Here is a 21,047-nt window from a genome sequence, read left to right as displayed (position 1 = left end):
ACATTTAATGGCAAAAACAATCCTGAGATCCAAAGGAAAAGCTCAAAACCTAAAAATGTGACTATACTCAGATATGGAATCAGTAACTCCACAGAATTCCTATTTTCTAGGAATAACTTTGAATTAAAAGAAAAAAAGGTATAAGATCTATACTGGATCAACAGAAATTATGATTAACATTTGACACATGAAAACATCTAGGATTTTCTTCACAATTAGACAAGTGTTTCTTACAAACAAGATACAAAGGATCACAGTACAGTATTAATAGGGAATTTACTCCCAAATCAGTTAGTGAATATTTACTTGTAATAAATAAGAGGTGAATCCTAATTCATCTGCTCAGTTGTTGATATTAATTATTAAAATTAATTTATTTTTCCATTGAGTTGCACTTGGAGTAACCTAGATTTCTTCTTCATTCCAATAACCAAGACTCTAGAAAACTAAAAAAGGGATAATCGCTAAAGGGCTACATTATAGGTTTAACTTCATAAGAATACTAATCAAAAAACTATGTCTAACTAGTCTACATAATTATTTTATAATTTTCATAAATAAAGTTAGTCTTCAAATTCTTTTGATTTTGTCCTCTCATTCTAAAACATTTTTCATCTATATTATTGCCATTGTACTACCACTACCTTAACTCATCACCTCTAATACTGATGAATAAAATATCTTTACTGATTTCATTACATCAGTTTTGTCTCTCTCCAGCTCTTTTCCACACAGCTGACTGTATACTTCACAAAATGGAAATCAGAGCAAATAAGTTCCACATTAAAAATTCTTTAATTTTCATCAACAACAGAACAAAATCTAAACTTACCATTCTATGGACCCTCCAATCCTGGACACTATCTAGCTCTTGAGCCTACACATAATTTTTGTGTGCTCTCTTTTGCTGAATTTTACCTTACTCTCTCGTCTTCTTACAAAAACAAATTTGTTCTTCTCACTACCTGAAAAGTATTTTTTAATTTATCTTTATTGTTGAAAGTATTATAGATGTCCCCTTTTTTCCACTAACCCCGTACACCCTACACTCCCTCATCCCCACCCTGGCCTTCACCTCACTATTGTCTGTGTCCATGGGTTTTGTATATATGCATATATGCATATAAGTTCTTTGGTTAATCTCTTCCCAACCCCCCACCTTCCCTCTGAGATTCCTGTCTGTTACATGCTTTTATGTCCCCGGATCTATTTTGTTCATCGGTTTATTTTGTTCATTAGATTCTGGATATACACTTGTCTTTCTCTGGCTGGCATATTTTGCTTAGCGTAATTCTCTCCAGTATAGTAATAATTTAACTACTCTTCTTGAGATCTGAGACTCATTTTCTATACACCTCATCAGATGAGTATTAGAGGATTTATAACAGCTTTCTCTATTTCCTTCTAATGTATAAGGCTTTGCTATATTTATTCAAAAGTGCATGGAATAGGGACTATTCTAGAAAGCACAACTGTACTCAATTAAGGTCTATTAAAAATACTAATATTATACTCATACCTTATTCCATTTCTTTGATCAAATGCTGGTATCATTGAGGCTGGATGTTCTGACATTAAAGCCACTAGTAATTGTAACACATCATGAATATTTTCATCCTGTGTAATAAGAATCACCAATATTTCTTTAGTTAAAATTTTATTCTAATGCTTTGAATAAAATTATTATAATAAAAGACCCAGGCTAAGTCCTACCTCATGCATTGTAAGTAGGTAATTTAATATACTCTGAAGTTCATCTTCTTTGACTCCTCGATCCTAATGTTTAAAAGAAAATTAAAAAGCTTAAAAAAAGTAATGTTTCATTTAAAATATCTAGATACTTCATAATCAATAAACTATATTACTTCAGGTTAAGCAAATAAATATTTAGAAATTTGTATCTGTTCTCTGAAGTTGCTAATATTTGATTTACCTTCCTTATAAAGAGTTAGTATATTGTGATCATCTAATTTTATTAATATCACTATTTTCAAGCATTTACTCTTTTCTTAAAATAATTCAAATTACTGCAAAACTTCACATTACTGTGTATTTTATCTTCATTTTCCATTTTTTAAATCTTAATCTTTTAAAAATCCTATTTTGATAAAATACATTAATGTAAGCCTTACAAATAAGGGACACAAACCATTTTCTGGAATAAAATCTTTACACTTGTTTCTTATTCACATGTCCCTTGCCATTTGTGCTATATCCTTTAGTACAGAGGATCTCAGAGAGTATTTAACAGAAAGTCAAATTAAACAAAAGTTAATAGTAAGATTTATAAACTTTTGAAAGCAATTCATGAATTAAACACAGTTTGTGCTAATTGTATGATAATGATTTTAAACTATACCAAAATCCCTTTTCACCTAACATATTATACTTCTGAATTACATAAAATTATTTTACCTTTAGTATAAGCTGTTTAAGAAAAAGTAGCATAAATGCCCGTAGTGATATAATTTCTTTTTGTGATGGCCGTGGACCATCTGAAATAAAACAAAAATCAAGAAGAAGAAAAAAAACACAGAAAAAAAATCCATATTAAATAGTCTTAATGAAATAATGTTAGTATACTATGGAATTCTTTAATAGTTACATTTATTATAATTATAATATTTATTACTATTAATGCTGTATAATTTCAATTATAGCAAAGAATCTAAACATTAATTTTTAGATTTTTGGTGATTTCAAATTATTCACTAAATGTCAGATTTGGGGGAAAGAATTAGTTTTTAAAAATTATATTACTATACATTGATAAATGTATAATCATCAGGTGGTTACACAGATACTTTTTCCACTCTGTCTACACTTGAGAAAGAAATCTTCTATTAATATGTTGGTTTCCTTTCCACCCTCAAATCCAGGTTTTCCCAACACTTCTTCCATCTTCAAACCTGTCTTCATTTAAACATTGTCTCCATTTTCATCTCACACATTATAAAACAAAGCATAGAAAAAGTGACACTCTATTGTAGTTATTTGTTTTGCAGCTTTTTTCTTCCATGTTACCTGTATATAGCAAATACATATTATAGTGGACACTCGATAAATGTTTTTGAGTCAATAAATGAAAATGACAAGAGCAATGAAAGTATATATATCAATTCCATCTTAACAACTAAATTTTAAAGTAATTAACTATAAATATTTAATTACCAACAATGAGAATATACAATAATACATGTAATATAGAATAATTAAATTATGCTTTTAAGTTAGGTAGCTAGAACCATGAAAGTCCTTAAACATCAAACTTTTCTTAATGCAACCAGGATTTATATAGCTTCTCTATAAGTTTTAAAACTACAATCTCTTTATGTATAATTTCTAACATCTCTCATTTATTCAGGAAAAATTAACCTGTAGATTATTATATCTCAAAGCAAATTAACATTCGAACAATCCACCCTGTCTACACTTGAGAAAGAAATCTTTTTCCCATTTCCCATACTGCTCTCTACAGTTCTGCCCCACTCTTGCCAATAGTACATAGATCCTCAACTGGGAATAGGGGAGATCCCCCCAGAAAGTGTATTATTGAGAAAATTGATGAAATTTCAATGGAACCTTTGGATTAGATGACAGTATTGTATTTAATCTTAATTCCTTGATTTTATGGTTGCCTTTGGTTATCTAAGACAAGTCCTTAAGTTTTAGGAAATAAACAGGAGAGTATTTAGGGGTAATAGGGCATCACACATATAATTTATTCTCAAATGATTAAAAAATATGCATATATATGTGTGTTTATATTTACATAAAAGTAGAGAATAAAGTCTACATGGTAAAAACATTGGGAAATATGGTAGGGGCATATGAGAATTCCCTGTACAATTATTGCAAATATTTTATAAATTAGAAATTAATTGTTTAAAGCAGGGATATGTGTGAATATATGATTTGCCTAAATAAAGAAAACTCTATCAAAGTTAGTGTTCAAGAACAAGGGCTCTGAGTCAGATAAACATGATTCAAATTTTAGTTCTGCGAATTATTTTTCCCAATCTACAAAATGCAAGTAACAAAATAGTGATAATTGGATACAGTCTTATGTGTAAGTGTAAATATGTATATATATAATTACATTACATATAAATGATTAAATAAAATTAACATGTAAAATGCTCAGCATAGATTACAACTCATAGTAAACATTCAGTAAATTTTAGGCATTGTTAAGTTTAAAAGCAACAGAAGGAGATATAAATGACAGAATAATATATCTGAGTTCAAATAACAATTTTTAAAGTCCCATTAATAAAAGGCATAAAAGTCCTGGCAGGTGTGCTGCCGGAATGGCTCAGTGGTTGAGTGTGGACCTATGAAACGAGGTCATGGTTCTATTCCTGGTGGGGCACATGCACAATCCCCAATAGGGGATGCATGTATGGAGGCAGCTGATCTATGACTCTCTCATCATTGATGTTTCTCTCTCTGTCTCTCTCTCTCTGTCTCTCTCTCTCTTTCTCTCTCTGAAATCAATAAAAACATATAAATAAAATAAAAGATGTAAAAACAAGCTGATAAAGGATTATCAAAGTAGTGAAATGCTATTTTAACCTATCAAAAAGATTTTTATAAAACAATAATTTGCAATGCTATTGTCAATAAGCTGAGAAAAGCACTCTAACATGCTACTGGTAAAATTGTAAACTGGTACAATATTTCTGAAAAAAACTGACAGTATTTATTATGAGACCATTTCTCAGTAATTCTAAACAAATCAAAAATGAGGTAAGCCTGGCTGGGCGTGGCTCAGTGGTTGAGCATTGACCTAGGATCCAGTCGATCAGGTTCGATTCCCGGTCAGGGCACATGCCTGGGGTTGCGGGCTCGATCCCCAGTTGGGGGCGTGTAGGAGGCGGCCAATCAATGGCTCTCTCATCATTGATATTTCTATCTCTCTCTCTCCTTCTCCTTTCCTCTCTCTGAAATCAATAAAGATACATTAAAAAAAAAAAATGAGGTAAATGATTATGTACAATGAAATTGACCACTGAATTATTTGTAGATTTGATTATTCATAGAATCAAAAGTTTAGAAATATGTAAATGGTACATCCACTTATAATACTATGTAGAGCCAAGAATAAAAAACATGTGAAAATCTCAATTCTGTAAGAGTTTAAATATTTCACACATGTATTCAATGAGAACTAGTGAAAGAACACATGCCAAACTTGTAACAGTTAATTCCTGAAGTTTGGGTTATGAATAATTTTTCTTTTGTATTCTTGTATTTTCTACAATGAGTATGTATTTTTATATAATTAGAAAACCTGTCAATATATTTTAAACAGCACACTGCAGTGAATAATTAGCTTCTACTATACTTGTAAGAAATAGTGAAGTTTGGGAAACAAGTAAACAATTTCAAAATGTTGAAGTAACTGTATTAGAATTCACAGACAATGACCAATATATTCATGTTTTTAATATTATAAATATATATTCAGGCATCACAATAAGCATATTGGCTACAAAGTAGAATATTATTTCTTTTACCTGCCTTTATTCCGAAAATAATTTAATATTGCAGAGTTATAAACTTCTTGACCACAAAAAATCCTCAATATACTAGTTTACTATAAGAAAGACAAAAGTTCAGTGATATTCTTATAACTATGCATATCAGTTCACTATAACAATACTCAGAATATAGAACAATCATAGTACAGTGTAAAGTACAGGTAAGTATTACACTTACCTAATCCTTTAGGTGTAATGCCACTACTGTCAGCAGGATTAATGACCCAGTAGTAATATTTTAATGTGTGCATTAGCTGTAACACTGTTCCTACTCTACGTATGGTGGTATAAATGGTAGCAGTTCCAATAAATTCAGCAGACAAATAGGTATATAGAGAAAGCTGAACCTAATACACAAAATATTAACAGAACATTAAAATAAACTTAAAATGCTTCAAGTGTTTATATTATGCATATACATTCTATTCTAACTTAAATGAAAATGAGTAAAGGCCAACGAAGTAGCATCTATTATGAGGTTAAAAATAAATATTTATTAAATATTTTTATATTAAAAAGCAATCTGCAATAACACATTCTAATAACATTTCTTTTAATAAAGGTAATGTAATAGCTATTAACCATGAAATAATTTTAAATAAATCTATATTTCCATTCAAAGTATCTGAAAAGATGATCAAATTATTCAAAAATTCAACTAGACTAAAACCCTATATCAAAGTACATTTCAGCAGCTCAAAAGAACAGAAATAACATCAGACAGCTATGTCATATCTGCCAAAAATACATATTGTTGTCATATATCTTAAAAGTTCATGTAATTTCAAAATACCACAACCCATTGCCACAATACTGCAGTCTAACCATGTAAACAGAGAAATGACAAGTCAAATACCGTGTTGAAATAGTGAACGAACTTCAGGTTTGAGATTAGACTATAATGAACATGATAAATCATAATAAAAGTCAAAACTTAACCATTATTTACACAAAGTTACTGAAAGATTTGAAAATTGCAAAAGGCAGCTCAAATTCATAAAAGATACCCCTCATTATTGATTTATACCAGACTATAAAAGGGGTAAGTGTGGGTATGTAAAAATACTAAAAATTTTATGTTTATATCTAGAAAAAAAATTCTTATGTATATATCTATTTTAAAACAAATAATATTTACATCATAACGTAAACTCTACATTTACAATACAAGCAATTTTCCTATCACATGATAACAATTATCATACTACAGTTGGTTACCTGTTATTTTCTCTTTTCTTAGTCTTCTAATAATTAGTATACCAAATTCTCTTTCTTGGAAAAGTATAAACCACACCTAATGACTTCAGAATCCAGTTATTACATCCAGTATAATTTTAACTATAGTTTCATTTATTTTAATAGTTACGTATTGAATATTTTGATTTCTGATACTACTTAATACAACTGCTTCATAATGACTACAAAATAAGCTGAAAATTCCAAATGTTTTCTACAGGATAGTTTAGATCCAATAAATATTATTTATAACATTATACTAAAATAAAATAAATGAAAATAAACTTTTACCTTTGCAGGTGTATGTATCCAGATGGCTGGGTTGAATAAAATGTGATCACAAAGCTGCTTCAGCAAAGGTGCTCCATGGGATAAACCATCAAGGTATTTTGCAAAGGATAAAAATTGCTCTAGGACAGCTCTAGTTATATGAACTCGTGAGGACTAAAGAAAGAAAACAAATTCAAGCTAAAACTATGGAGAATATCAAAGCGTAAAATTCTTGACTAAATATAAGTACATATTCATTTTTCATATTCTGTTGTTAATATTTTAAATAAAAAGTTGAAAAAAACTTTATATTTCCTTTGCTATTTAAAATTTAATTATATTTAGAAACTTAGAATTTTAAGATAATTCTCTGAATGACAGTTTGTTATCCGAAGCTCTTTCCAGAGCAACTGAAGATAAATATCTGTTTAAAAAATGCCACTATTAACTCAAGCTAAAGAAATAAAGTAAGTTATGAATAATAAATGATTTTATTCCATTTTTGTAGAAATTGATGGTAAAAAGATTTTAAACAAACAAAATTAAAATAAACTAATATTAATTGAATACACACACAAAAAATAAATAAAAAGACATTAGGACAGAGAGGTGTTCTTGCTGATTCCAATCCAAAGGGAAAATAAATCGACGCTACCATTCTACTGAATACTTTCTTCAAAAAGTTACAAATGAGTTTCACATTGACAAATGCAATGCATCTTGCACATCATAAACTTTTTTGACCTATTCATAGTTGGAAAAGCAGATCTTGAAAATACTGCCCCCCTTTGGAGTACATGACCATCAGATTATTTCTGTGTCCTTTGCTTAAAAAGATGGAAACTGCTGAAGATTATTTGGTACTCTCTTCTCCATAAATATACCCTCCCTGGATATTTTAGGCTTCCAAAGCTTCATATAACACTATGTCTATGCTGAGTACTCCCATCAAGAATTTTCAACTGCCAATGTTATTTAGATGAATGATAGATATCCCAAAATTCAAATCAAACCTTAAGGCTTCTGTCCAAAAGAGTAGCCACTAGTCATATGTGGCTACTAAGCCCTTGAAAATGTGTCTAGTTCTAAGTAATACATGCTGTAGTTATGTACATCTTGGATTTTGAAGGTTTAGAATGAAAAAAAAAAATACAATATACTTATTATTCTTTTTCTTATTGAGTATGTGTTAAAGTGGTAATATTTTGGATATACTAGGTCAAATAAAATATGTTATTAAAGTTAGTTGCACCAGTTACTTTTTACTGAAAAAAATTTAAATAGCATATGAAACTTGCATTAGACTTTAACTGGACATTGCTATACTAAAGTATACTTTTAAAAAAAAAAAATCCTTACCAGAAGATATTTTTTTTCATTGCTCTTCAGAGAGAGTGGAAGTGGGGGAAGAGAGAGAGAAAGAGAGAGGAACATCGATGTGTTCACATCAATTGCTTGCCTCCCGCACATGCCCTGACTGGGACTGGAGATGGATCCTGCAACCAAGGCACACGCCCCTGGCTGGAATCGAACCTGGGACCCTTCAGTACCCAGGCTGAAGCTGACACCACTGAGCAAAACTAGCCAGGGCTAGCATATAATTTCAGTAGAAAATATTATACAGGAAAAGATGTTCAAAGAAGCTAATAATTGAAAATCAAATGTCAAAAAATGTATCTGCTTACACAAATCTCTTCTTCCTCATCTAGTGACCATTTTTGCAGTATTATCAGCCTCTCCAGGGTAAAGAATCACTTACTACTCAACCTTAAAGTGCAGGTCATATTACAACTTTATCTGCATTATCCACTGATAAAAGTCCAACTATCAGTATAGGATTATTAAGGTGTAATATTACTTACATTCATCATGCTCATGACAAGGACAACTCAGTAAATTTGATTTAAGCATGCCATGGATTTCCATACTTCTACATAAGCAATCACAAACTCAAATGATTATAATATGCGAGTACTCAACAACAATATATGAATTAGGGTAGGAGACAATAAGTAGTGAAGATTGCTCACAGTATCTAAAGGAAATAAAACTCAAAACTAAAAAAATTTTCATTGAACCAAGCAAATAATTCTTTTGCCCAGTTTCACCTACCTAACACCAGTTTGTGTCATCATGTTCACTCACCTTGTAAAACTCTTATATACATTTCCTTTACTGTAAAGTTAGAGCATGAAACTTTTCATTCAGCCATTCAGAAAATAAATATGTTGAATATTTACTATTTTCTAGGCACTCTCCTCAGGACTGTTGAAAAAACAGTTAAGAAGATGACATCTGCCCTCATAGAACTTACATTGTAAGGAAAAAGAAGGCAGAGGTGCCTGGTCAGGGCACATGCCTGGGTTGTGAGCTCTATCCCCAGTAGGGGGCGAGCTTCCAGGAAGCAGCCAATCAATGATTGTCTCTCATCACTGATGTTTCTCTCTCTCTCCCCCTCTCCTTTCCTCTTTCTGAAATCAATAAAAAACATTGTTGTTTTAAAAAGGCAGAGGTATACAATAAATAAAATAAAAGGATAAAATATGTAATATTCTAAGTGCTTATAAGTGAATGAAGGAAACATGAAGTGGACAGGAAATTTGTAGAAGGATGGTAAAAGGAAGGTATTACTGAAAGGTGGCATTTAATTAGGTTAAGAATGGTAAGACCAGCAATAATTTTCTATTAGTAGGCTTGTATGTTTCACAAAACACCAATGGTTAGTAAATAAGCAATAGTGCTACAAAATTCAAACCAAGCCTTAGGGCATAACTTTACATGAGAATTTTTTAAGAAGATAAAGGAAATGGTTCTAACAAACACTTGAGTTATTAAAGGGGATAGGGAGAGAAAAACAAAAAAATACTTGAGTAAAAACAAAACAGAAAAGATTAGGCACTCATTTTAAAGGAACTTTAATGGAAAGAATATAATATTTTTAAATTCTAAAATATTATTCATGGAAAGGGGAATACAATTAAAAAAGAGATCAATGATTATGGAAAACTTCAGCCAGTCCTTCACTAGTTTTAATTTCATATAGCTTATCTAATATATTCTATTTTTAAGTAATAATAGTTTCAAGAAGATTCATATTTGGCAAAATAAAACAAAATACCTTAAATGTTTTTCATGAAACAGTCTAAATGTGATGAATATCAAGGCCTCTATGATCAGATTACTTTCCTTGATAACTTATAGATTTTAGACTACCTTCCTTGATAGCTAATTTATACCTTTTAAGACAGGAAATGAAGGTAAGATAGTTGACCATTAACTTGTTATCAATTGATGATAAAATAGAAATGGAATCATTATTATCTATGCTACTCACCTGGAAGCTGATTATTTAAAAATAAAACAATGTAAACACTCACTGATAAAGCATATTCTCTTTATTTTTTATTTTTTAAATATATCTTTATTGATTTCAGAGAGAGGAAAGGAGAGGGAGAGAGAGAGACAGAAACATCAATGATGAGAGAGTCATTGATGGGCTGCAGCCCGCAACCCGGGGATGTGCCCTGACCGGGAACTGAACCCTGATCGCCTGGATCCTAGGTGGACGCTTAACCACTGAGCCACGCCCGGCCGGACAGCATATTCTCTTTAGATAATCAAAGAAGCAAGTAACTATTTCATTTATTCAATTCAAAAAATATTCATTAAGTCAGGCTCTCTGTTAGGTGTTGAAGATACAGCAATAAGGTGAGAAAAAAAAAGATATTGCCCCTGCTTTCATGAATCTAAAGGCTACATTCTAGTGAAAGGAGGAAGAAAATAAACAATTATTTTAAATGCTTTAATTTATCTTTATTGTTGAAAGTATTACAAATGTCTCCTTTTTCCCCACTGATCCCCTCCACCCTGCACCTGACACTATTGTCTATGTCCATGGAATATGCATATATGCATATAAGTTCTTAGGTTAATACCTTCCTATACACATACACACACACACACACACACACACACACGCGCGCGCGCCTTCCATCTGAGATTCATCAGTCTGTTCCATGCTTGTATGTCTCTGGATTTATTTGGTTCACCAGTTTATTTTGTTCATTAGATGCCACGTATCAGTGAGTTCATGTGGTACTTGTCTTTCTCTGAATGGTTTATCTCACTTAGTATAACACTCTCCAAGTCCCACCATGCTGTCTCAAAGGGTAAGAGATTCTCCTTTTTAACAGCCACATAGTATTCGATGGTGTAAAGCCCCAAGAAGATGCTTGATATGATTTCAATCTTCTTGAATTTATAGAGACTTGTTTTGTGTCCTAACATGTGGTCTATCTTTGAGAATGTGCCATGTGCACTTGAGGAGAATGTCTATTCTGCAGTCTTGGAGTGAAATGTTCTGTAAATGTCAATTAAAACCATCTGATCTAGTGTGTCATTTAGAGTCACTATTTCCTTGTTGATTTTTTTGTCTGGAAAAGTATGTAAAGTCAGTGGGGTGTTACAGTCCCGTACTATGAATATGTTGCTGTCGGTCTCTCCCTTAAAGTCCTCCAGAAGTTTTTTTTGGTTTTTGTTTTTTCCCAGCCTGTGTGGGTCTTTTGTTCTGAGGTTGATCTCATGTAGGCAGCATATATTTGGGGTTAAATGCTCCAATCAAAAGACACAGGGCAGCTGAATAGATAAGAAAACAAGACCCAAATATATGCTATCTACAAAAGACAAATTTTTAAAAATATCAGAATGGTGGTGTAAAAAATTCAATTCTATTTGCAGTGATGGGAAAGCCTTCTCTGATAAGGTGTGATAAGAAAAATCCTGAATGAAGTGTACAATCAAGCTATGTGTGTATCTATGGAAAGAATGATCAAAGCAATGGGGGAAAAATTCAAAAGTTCTGAGATGGGCATATGATTACCATTTTAGTTTTTACAAGAAAGACTAAAGCCTTTTTATGACCAATGTGACTGCAAAAGAGAAGGCAAATAGGAGAATGTTAGAGAGATGATATCAGAAGTAAGAAATTTGTGAATTTACTCAAAAAGAATGGAGTTATAAGATCTGGCACATTTTAGGAGTGCTAGCCTGACTGCAAGTGAAAAGTGGACTATAGGTAACCAATGGCGAAAGATGATAATTTGAACTGAGATAATATCCACGGATATAGAAAGGAGTAGAATAGTAACTATAAAGTAGTCAATGATTCTGAATATGTTTTGACACTAAGCAAGAAAATTTGCTGAGATTATGAAATTACTGTGTGAAAAAGTAGAGTAAAAAAGGATTAACATTTTTGGTCTGAAGTACCTGTTGAATGGTGATGTTATTAACTAACAAAAGACTGAAGATTATAGAGGAAAATAAAAAGTAATAGTTTGGATAATTTATATTTGTGAAGCTTACTAGGCACCACCTGGAGATGAATATGAGAGACTAGCAGTCAAAGGAAAGGTTGTGGTTGGAGATACACATTTGAGAATATTTGGTATTTATAGGATAATGATAGCTAAGGAAATGGTAAACTCAATTAAACTGTAAACAGAAAAGTAAAAAGGTTTCCAGGATTCAATACCAAAGCACCACCATCTTAGAATTTAGAAACAAGGGGAGGAACTACTAGGAGAGAATAAAAAGAGTCCAAGGAGGTAAAAAGAAAAGAAACAAAGAATACTGTCACAAAATACAATTGAAGAAAGCATTGCAAGGAAAGAATGTTAAACTAAAATGTTAAAAGGTCAAGTAAGATGAAGACTGAGAATCATGAAGTTTAAGAATATGAAGGCTACTGGTGATGCACAGCCATTTTAAGGGAAGTAAAGAGATGAAAGCCTAGTTAGAATGGGAATGAACCTAAGACTAGAGAGGATTCCAAGGATATAAGAATGATTTCACATTTTAAAATCAATGTAATTCACTAAACTAATAAAAAATGTAGAAAGATCATAACTAAAGTAATGCAGAGAAAGCATTTGATAAAATTCAACACCTGTTTTCGATAAAGAAAATTCTTAGCAAACTTGAAAGAGACAGTTTCTTAATTTGATTTAAAAAAACAACAAAACATAATCTATGACCTTGGTGTGCATCCTGGTCCTTTCCAAATGCACCCAGCCCAGCAGAAGGAACAAGAGCAGTGGAGTGCTGAAAGCTTCAAACAGGGTACTAAAGGCCAATCACAAACAGCGTCTGACATTGGTTGGGACCAGAGACCATCCAAAAGACTGGGGGTCCCAGCGATCTAATTAATACACAGAAAAAAATCCAAACAGGCAGCCAAAATAAGGAAATCAAAAAAACAAGGCCCAATAGAAAGAACAAAAGAATTCACTAGAAGAAGAGCTAAATGAAATGGAGAAAAGTAATCTATCAGATATAGAGTTCAGAATACTGATCATAAGGATGCTCAACAGCATGAGAAAAGATATGGAAACCATGAAAGAAATTAAAAATGATACAGTAGAAATAAAAAATACATTAGAAAGAATAAATAGCACTTTATGGGAAGATAAGGACTGAATCAGCTAATTAGAAAACGGTAGAAAAAAAATAACTTAATCAGAGAACCAAAAAGAAAAAAACAATTAAAAAACTGGAGGACAGTTTAAAGGAGCTGTTGGACAAAATTATATGTAAAAATATTCACATCATATGAATGAATGCCAGAAGAGGAAGAAAGTCAGCAAGGGTTAGAGAACCTGTTTGAAGAAATAATGGCAGAAAACCTCCCTAACCTGGTGAAGGAAAAGTCACACAGGTTCATGAGGCACAGAGTGTCCCAAGCAAGAAGAACCCAAAGAGGACCTCACCCAGACACAACATAATTAAAATGCCAAAAATTCAAGACGAAGAGAATCTTAAAGGCAGTAAGGGAAAAGGAAGTTGTTACTTGCAAAGGAGTTCCCATAAATCTGTCAGCTGATTTCTTATCAGAAACCCTACAAGCCAGAAGGGAATGGCATGAACTGTTCAAGGTAATGAAAAGCAAGGATCTGAAACCAACAATACTCTACCCAGCAAGGCTATCATTCAAAATAGATGGTGAAATAAAGAGCTTTCCAGACCAGAAAAGTCTAAAGAAGTTTATTACCACCAAACCAGCATTACAAGAAATGTTAAAGGGACTGCTGTAATAAGAAGTAGAAATTGAGAGAGAGAAATATAGTCACAAAGAATTAAAATGGCAATAGATAAGCACCGATCAATAAGAACCTTAAATGTAAATGTATTAAATGTTCTAATCAAAACATAGGGTACGTGAATGGATAACAAAACAGGGCCCAAATATATGTTGTCTACAAGAGACTAACCTCAGATCAAAAGACTCACACAGGCTGAAGAGAAAAAAAAAACTACTGGAGGACTCTAAGGGTGAGATCAAGAGCAATACAGTCATAGTAGGGGAACTTAACACACCACTGACTTTAGTGTATAGATCTTCCAGACCAAAAAATCATCAAGGAAACAGTGACTCTAAATGACACACTAGATCAGATGGATTTAATTGACATTTACATAACATTTCACGCCAAAGGTGCAGAATAGACATTCTCCTCAAGTGCACACGGGACATTCTCAATGACAGACCACATGTTAGGGCACAAAACCAGTCTCTACAAGGTCAAGAAGACTGAAATGGTATCAAGCATCTTCTCGAACATTTACACCATGGAATATTATGCAACTGTAAAAACGGACCCCTTGCGCTCTGAGTCAGCAAAGTGGGACCTGGAGAGTACAAAGCTATTTGAGATAAACCAGTCAAAGAAAGAGAAGTATCACATTATCTTACTCATATGTGCAATCTAATGAACATAATAAACCGATGAACAAAACAGATCCAGAGACATAGAAGCATGGAACATACAGAGGAACCTCGGAGGGTAAGTGGGGGTAGGTGGGTGGGGAGAGAGTAACCTAAAACTTATATGCATAACCCATGGACACAGACAATAATGTGGTGAAGGCCTGGAGTGGGAGGTGCAGTGTGGTTGGGATCAATGGGGGAAAAATATAATCTATACCATATATCTTACTTAGTTGATAATAATTGATAGTTTTGCCCATGAAATCTGAAATTAGATAGGAATGCTCACCATTACAACTTCTATTCAACACTATAATGAATGTCTTAGATGGTACAGTTAATCAAGGGAGGAAAAACATAAAATGTATTAAAAAGAAAAAAAATTATCGTTCTCAGATATATGATTTTTAACAGAATTTTTTAAATCTGCAAACTACTAGGTTTAAGAGAGGAATAACAAGATAAGTATATAAAAGATCAGTATAAACATCAATTATATTTCTATTTACCAATAACAAATAAAAAATTAAATTTATAAAACCTCAACTATCTAGGTAAAAAATCTAGCAAAAAGTTTTCTACACAGAAATCTTCCAAAGAGACCTAAATAAACAGAATGATATACTAAGTGTATGAATTTAAAGATTCAATGAAACATGTCAACCTAATACAATAAAATTCCTAGGATTTTTTTTGGTGAAAATTATAAAGGTGACGTATATACTTGTGCAGAGACTCAAGAATAGCCAAGGCAATTTCAAAGAACAATAAAGCTAAATGGCACACTATGAGATATCAAGATAATGTTGTATTGCCTCAAAGACAGGGAAAAAAAACAATAGATAAGATTCTGGAAATGACCTCATGTACAGATGGTCGCCCAGTCATTCATATATATATACATGCACACATACGCACACATATACACAGAGAGAGAAAGAGAGAATACATAAAAAAATAAATTTTGACCTTTATATCTCATACTATACACAAAATTCAACTGGAGGTGTACTGTAAATCTAAATGTGAAAAGTAAAATGTAAAACATAATTTTGAGTCTCATGGCTTTGGCATACATAAGAATCCAAAATGGGCTAATCATAAAAGAAAATGAAAGCATGACCTATATTTAAATTAAGGACTTTTATTCATAAAAAAACACGATTAGGAGAGTGAAAAGGCAAGGTGCAGAAGAAGAGATATTTGCAATACATATCCAACAGAGGACTCATATCCGGGATATATACAGAAGTTCCATAAATTAATAAGAAAATATTAGGCAATTCAAATGAAAATGGGCATCACTGCATGTTTTAATGAAAAAAGATAACAAAAAAGACAATGAATATATGAAAATGCTCAACTTAATTTGTCATCAGAGAAATACAAATGATAATAGAATATGATCTACAGAATGGAAGAATACCTTTGCAAATCACATATCTAATAAATAAGAATACCTTTGCAAATCACATAACTCCTACAACTCAATAATTAAAACAAACACATAATTCCAATTATTTAAAATTGGCAAAAGTTCTAAATAAACATTTCTCAAAAAATGTATACAAATAGGCAACATGCACATGAAGTTGCTTAACATCATTAGATATCAAAGAGATGCAAAAAAACATAATATGCCATTTCACACCTACTAAGATGATGGCTAGAAAAAAAAAAGCAGATAGAAATGCAAAATGGTAGAGCTACTTTGGAAAACAGTCTAGCAGTTTCTTAAATGATTGAACATAGAGGTACAATAGGACCAAGAAAATCAATTCACAGATATCTACCCAAGAGAAATAAAAACATATCTCTATACACAAACTTGTACATGACCATTCATAGCAGCATTATTCATAGTAGCCAAAAGATAGAAACAATACAAATGTCCATTGACAGATGAATAAACAAAATGTAGTAAATACATACAATGGGATATTGTTCAGTTTCAAAAAGGAATGAAGCTCTGATATATGCTACAACAGGTATGCATCTTGTAAAAATTATACTCAGTGAAATAAGCCAGTTACAAAAGGACAAATATTATATGATTCCACTTATAAAAAATATCTAGAATACATAAGATCACAAAGACAAAAAGTAGATTACAAATTGCCTAGGAGTGGGGGTCTCGAAGCTAGTAGGGAAAATTGGCAAAGGACATAAGTAAGTACTTCACAGAAGAGAAACAATAAATGTCCAATACATATATAGGCATATATATATCCAATCTTATTCAAAATCTAAAAAATGCAAATAAATACCACAAAGAGAAAATATTTATACCCACTAAACTGACAGTATAATATTAAGGACATTGATTCTGAGAAAGAATGAACTGAATAAGCGTATTTACTTGATTTGAAGTCTTTTCACATATTTCTAATTTTAAGCTAACTTTTAGTGTAAAAACAAAAGCTCACTTTAGAATGATGCTGATAAACCATCAGTAAATAAGTTACAAGTATATTTAAAAATATATATTTAAAATAAATAAATGACTAGTATATTTTTAAAAAAATGACAAGTATATTTAAGAGGTAGTTCCTGACAGTGATCTTGTCTTGCACAGTAATGTAGCAAAGGTATTTTATAGTATCTCATTCAAGTAAAATGTAATTTAACATAAATCTTCTAAGCAGTCCTCAGTACTCTATACATAGGAAAACAGTTTTCCATGATTAAGAAAGAAGAATAAACTTATAACTTTGAAGAAAAGCAGATGAAAAAAATTTTTTTAGTTTCTATTTTCACTCAGAATTTTTTCATTATATAAACTTTTTCATTATATAAATGAACACCCAAGTTAGTTCAATGTCTACACTTACATCTAGGTGCATAATATAAAAATGCTTGTGAGTTCACCCAAGCATTTTTATATTATGGAGAGGGAAACTATAGAAAATGTTTAATTAGTGATTGTCAGTTTTATATCAATGGAGAGGGAAACTATAGAAAATGTATAATTAGTGATTGTCAGTTGTCCATCTTTGACGGCTACACAATAAAACCACCATTATATATCACTTACCTTTTCAAGTAAGTAGCCAATGACTAAAAAGCCTTTTCCACCCAGCATCTGTTCTTGCATGGCTACTGAACTTTTAAGGAGTTCAACCAGGAATGCCAAAAGAGTAGCACTGCATGTAAAGTACAGATAATTTCATTATGTCATCATCAAATGTTGATTACAAACAGTGTTCAATTTCAGTATTTTATTATGACAAAAGATAACCATATTCAAATCTAATATGTTTTGCTGACAATGACTATTATACTCTAAATTATGCAATAATATATTTTCTCACAAGCATGAAGAAACTAATTTTATCTATTTAAAATTAAATATCATAAATCAACACATAACTGTGTGAAATTTTTATATTCCAAAGCAAAACATTTAAGTTTACAGAAACACATATAAATTCCCTGCTTCAAGTAAATCTAGCATAAGAAACACACCCACAAATATGTTACTTCATCATAATAAATACTTTATCATAATATTTATTTGAAGAACCTGATATCTGAAAGATTTTTAAATAGGTATACAAGATTGTTTTGGAAGAACACACCAATTTTTTAAATAAACTTTTCATTTAAACCTATTTTTCAAAAATAACTTACATTTTTTATAAAATATCCAGAGAATTGTACAACGTTACTTATGACCTTATATGCCCTCGGGAAAAGTTCATGAGAGCAGAGAAAATAAAAGATTTATGTAATAATAAAATGAAAAGTGACAGTAGCACAATGTATATACTAACACAAAAGTGCATGAAGATATGTGCCAGACAAACATAAAACACTTGATATGGCAACTGAATGAAAAAACAAAAGAAAAAGAAATTATTGCATTGAATTAAGCTGTGATAACATATTGCTTCACAAAGTTATATAGAACAATTTCAACCAGAAGCATTCATACATGATAGAATTTCTAGTTATATGTTTACCATAGTTTGTAACAATAAATGACTATAAGTCAGACTTTACCAGCTATTAAAATAATATATATTTACACAATGGGTAAAGCCTCAAATTTCTAAATATATTTTAATACACAAGTACTCATTCCTACAAAAAATTTAAAAAATCTGGTGATGAGGAAAACCTGAAAATTATTAAGGCCCAAAAATAACCTAAAGTTATTCTATTCCCTGGAGTTATTCTAGTTCTTTTGGTTTCAATAAAAATGATACCACTTTACTCTGACAATGTAGCCATACTTGTTCAAATCAAAAAAAATTCTCATAAAAATAACTAACAAAAATTATCATTATTATAAAAAGCAAAAGTTTAACATTATATTTCAGCTAGAAAAATATAATATATTTGAAAATAAAGTACTTCATTACAGGAAATTAAAATTCAATTACATTATTTGGCACTGTATCTTTAAACCACAGAAACAAACTATACTACGAATCAATGTTATTGTTTTACTTTGTCCTTAAAAATCAAAGGTAGACATTTACAAGAAAAACACAACTACCAAGGAATTCCTTGGGATTTTTTAAAAATGTTTTTGTTAAAAAGAACAGCTATTAAAAGTAATCAAGTCCATTTTAAATGAATTGTATCAATAGTCAAAGCCACTTCACAAATAATTGCTTAAGTACTATTATACATACTACTTCTGCCTAAATGTTTGAAAAGAATGAAGAGAGCTACAGCATAGAGATTACACAATTTCCTAGTCTTTTCATGAAACTTTAACCTACACCTCAGTTAGCGATTTAGGAAGAAAGATGACCAGAGTTCCTAAACATCGGCACTGCCAAAAAGACTAGAAAAGCATCACTATGATCCCTGTGGTCCATAAAAAAATGCAAAAAAGTATTTCTTACAATAAATCACTCTCCTATGTAGAGCCATATAAAATTACAAGGATGCCATGGATTTTCTTACGCTTTTATGTAAGAAAGACAACTCTTTCTCAAACATCTAATGAATTAACTCTGACTTCTAAACACTGTAGAGTTTCATTACAAAATCAGAAATATTAATTTTATTTTTCCAAAATCTTAACATGACTATGTTATCCATATAACATTAATTTCACTTCCATTTTAACTATGACAACAATTGAAAAGTCAACCTCATTCACTAACAAAGGTATTATTAATTTATACCTAAGACCCAATGCAATAGCAATACCGTATCTTTTAAAAATCTTTAAAATAGGTATATTTGGCATGGTGGACGTAATAGTAAATAGATGGCCATCTTCGAAGAGGTACATTTTCAAACATAATTTAACAAACTTACCAGTAACTAAAATGCATCGGATTGCTGCAGGGCTCACAATAAACTTGCAAAATTCTGTGTACTGCCATACAAAATTTCTCTCCATTCTTGCCTATTTCCAACTCCCCTAGATACAAAGGCAAATATAAAGGATACTTCAGCCCATTCCTATATCTCCTAGAAACCACTTCCTGTCTAGACACATCAGTTCATCTGTAGAGGATCTAAATACATAGGATAAATCAAAAGCAAGTATCTGTGTCAGCCAAAACTAGTGTACACAACAAAGGAAATTCTTTTGAAAAGTATAGCAATACCTAGGAACATATGTTCACAGGAATTTTTTACTGGTTAGATAAACAGTGTTCTGATTTTTATCTCATAAGGGAAAATTGCTAAACTTTTCAATAGACACTGTAACGTATGTTCTGTAAGTAGCAATTCCACTTCAGAAACAATTATGGGTTTCTAATTCTGTCTCCTTTTAAGGAAAACGACACTAAGAATCTTTAGGGTCATTTCTTAAAAATAATTGCCATCTTCTAATTCTTAATAAGCCTCAATTAAATTAGGAAGTAATATTTATTTCCAGTGTCATACTTATAAAGGCCTAGACCTTAGGAAAATTCAAGAAAATGGTATAATAATACATTTAATGACAGTATATTTATTAAAATCTCCAAAGCTTTCTGGTCCATATTATTAAAAACAAAACAAAACAGAAAAATATCAGTCTTGGCCCACAAATACCTGAAAATTTTAATAACTATGTATGAATATAACTAAATTCTGTTTCTAATAAAAAATGCTACTATATTTAGGTTCCATTAAAATTTATATAAGTATGGATTTTTAATTGATCTTAATACTACTTTATCTATTCTAATTTTTCCATTATTTATTTTTTTAAATAAGTAATGTAGTTAACTTATGTGATGTGATCAACAAGTTGTATTATTTGAGGTACTTTATTACGT

At 31.1% G+C, this 21,047-nt stretch overlaps 1 protein-coding gene across 4 annotated transcripts in view; it reads right to left on the bottom strand.

Moving 5' to 3' along the window:
- Nucleotides 1–21,047, bottom strand: part of NBEA (neurobeachin) — an 816,964-nt gene that overhangs the window by 626,296 nt on the left and 169,621 nt on the right. For 3 of the 4 annotated variants that reach the window (XM_016197269.2, XM_016197275.2, XM_087814370.1), the window contains exons 11-16: nucleotides 17,849–17,957; nucleotides 7,071–7,223; nucleotides 5,722–5,890; nucleotides 2,416–2,495; nucleotides 1,714–1,776; nucleotides 1,520–1,617 (exon numbers count right to left, since the gene is read on the bottom strand). In XM_016197269.2, the coding sequence (XP_016052755.2) occupies nucleotides 1,520–1,617; nucleotides 1,714–1,776; nucleotides 2,416–2,495; nucleotides 5,722–5,890; nucleotides 7,071–7,223; nucleotides 17,849–17,957 (672 nt within the window). Of the gene's footprint in view, nucleotides 1–1,519; nucleotides 1,618–1,713; nucleotides 1,777–2,415; nucleotides 2,496–5,721; nucleotides 5,891–7,070; nucleotides 7,224–17,848; nucleotides 17,958–20,091; nucleotides 20,343–21,047 lie in introns of those variants that run through there. The other variant, XM_087814371.1, reaches the window with a different exon arrangement.

Source organism: Miniopterus natalensis, chromosome 2 (assembly GCF_054644295.1).
Source record: "Miniopterus natalensis isolate mMinNat1 chromosome 2, mMinNat1.hap1, whole genome shotgun sequence".
Lineage (NCBI taxonomy): Eukaryota > Metazoa > Chordata > Mammalia > Chiroptera > Miniopteridae > Miniopterus > Miniopterus natalensis.
The sequence above is the reverse complement of the archived record's forward strand: the minus strand, read 5'-3'. Positions and strand labels throughout refer to the sequence as shown.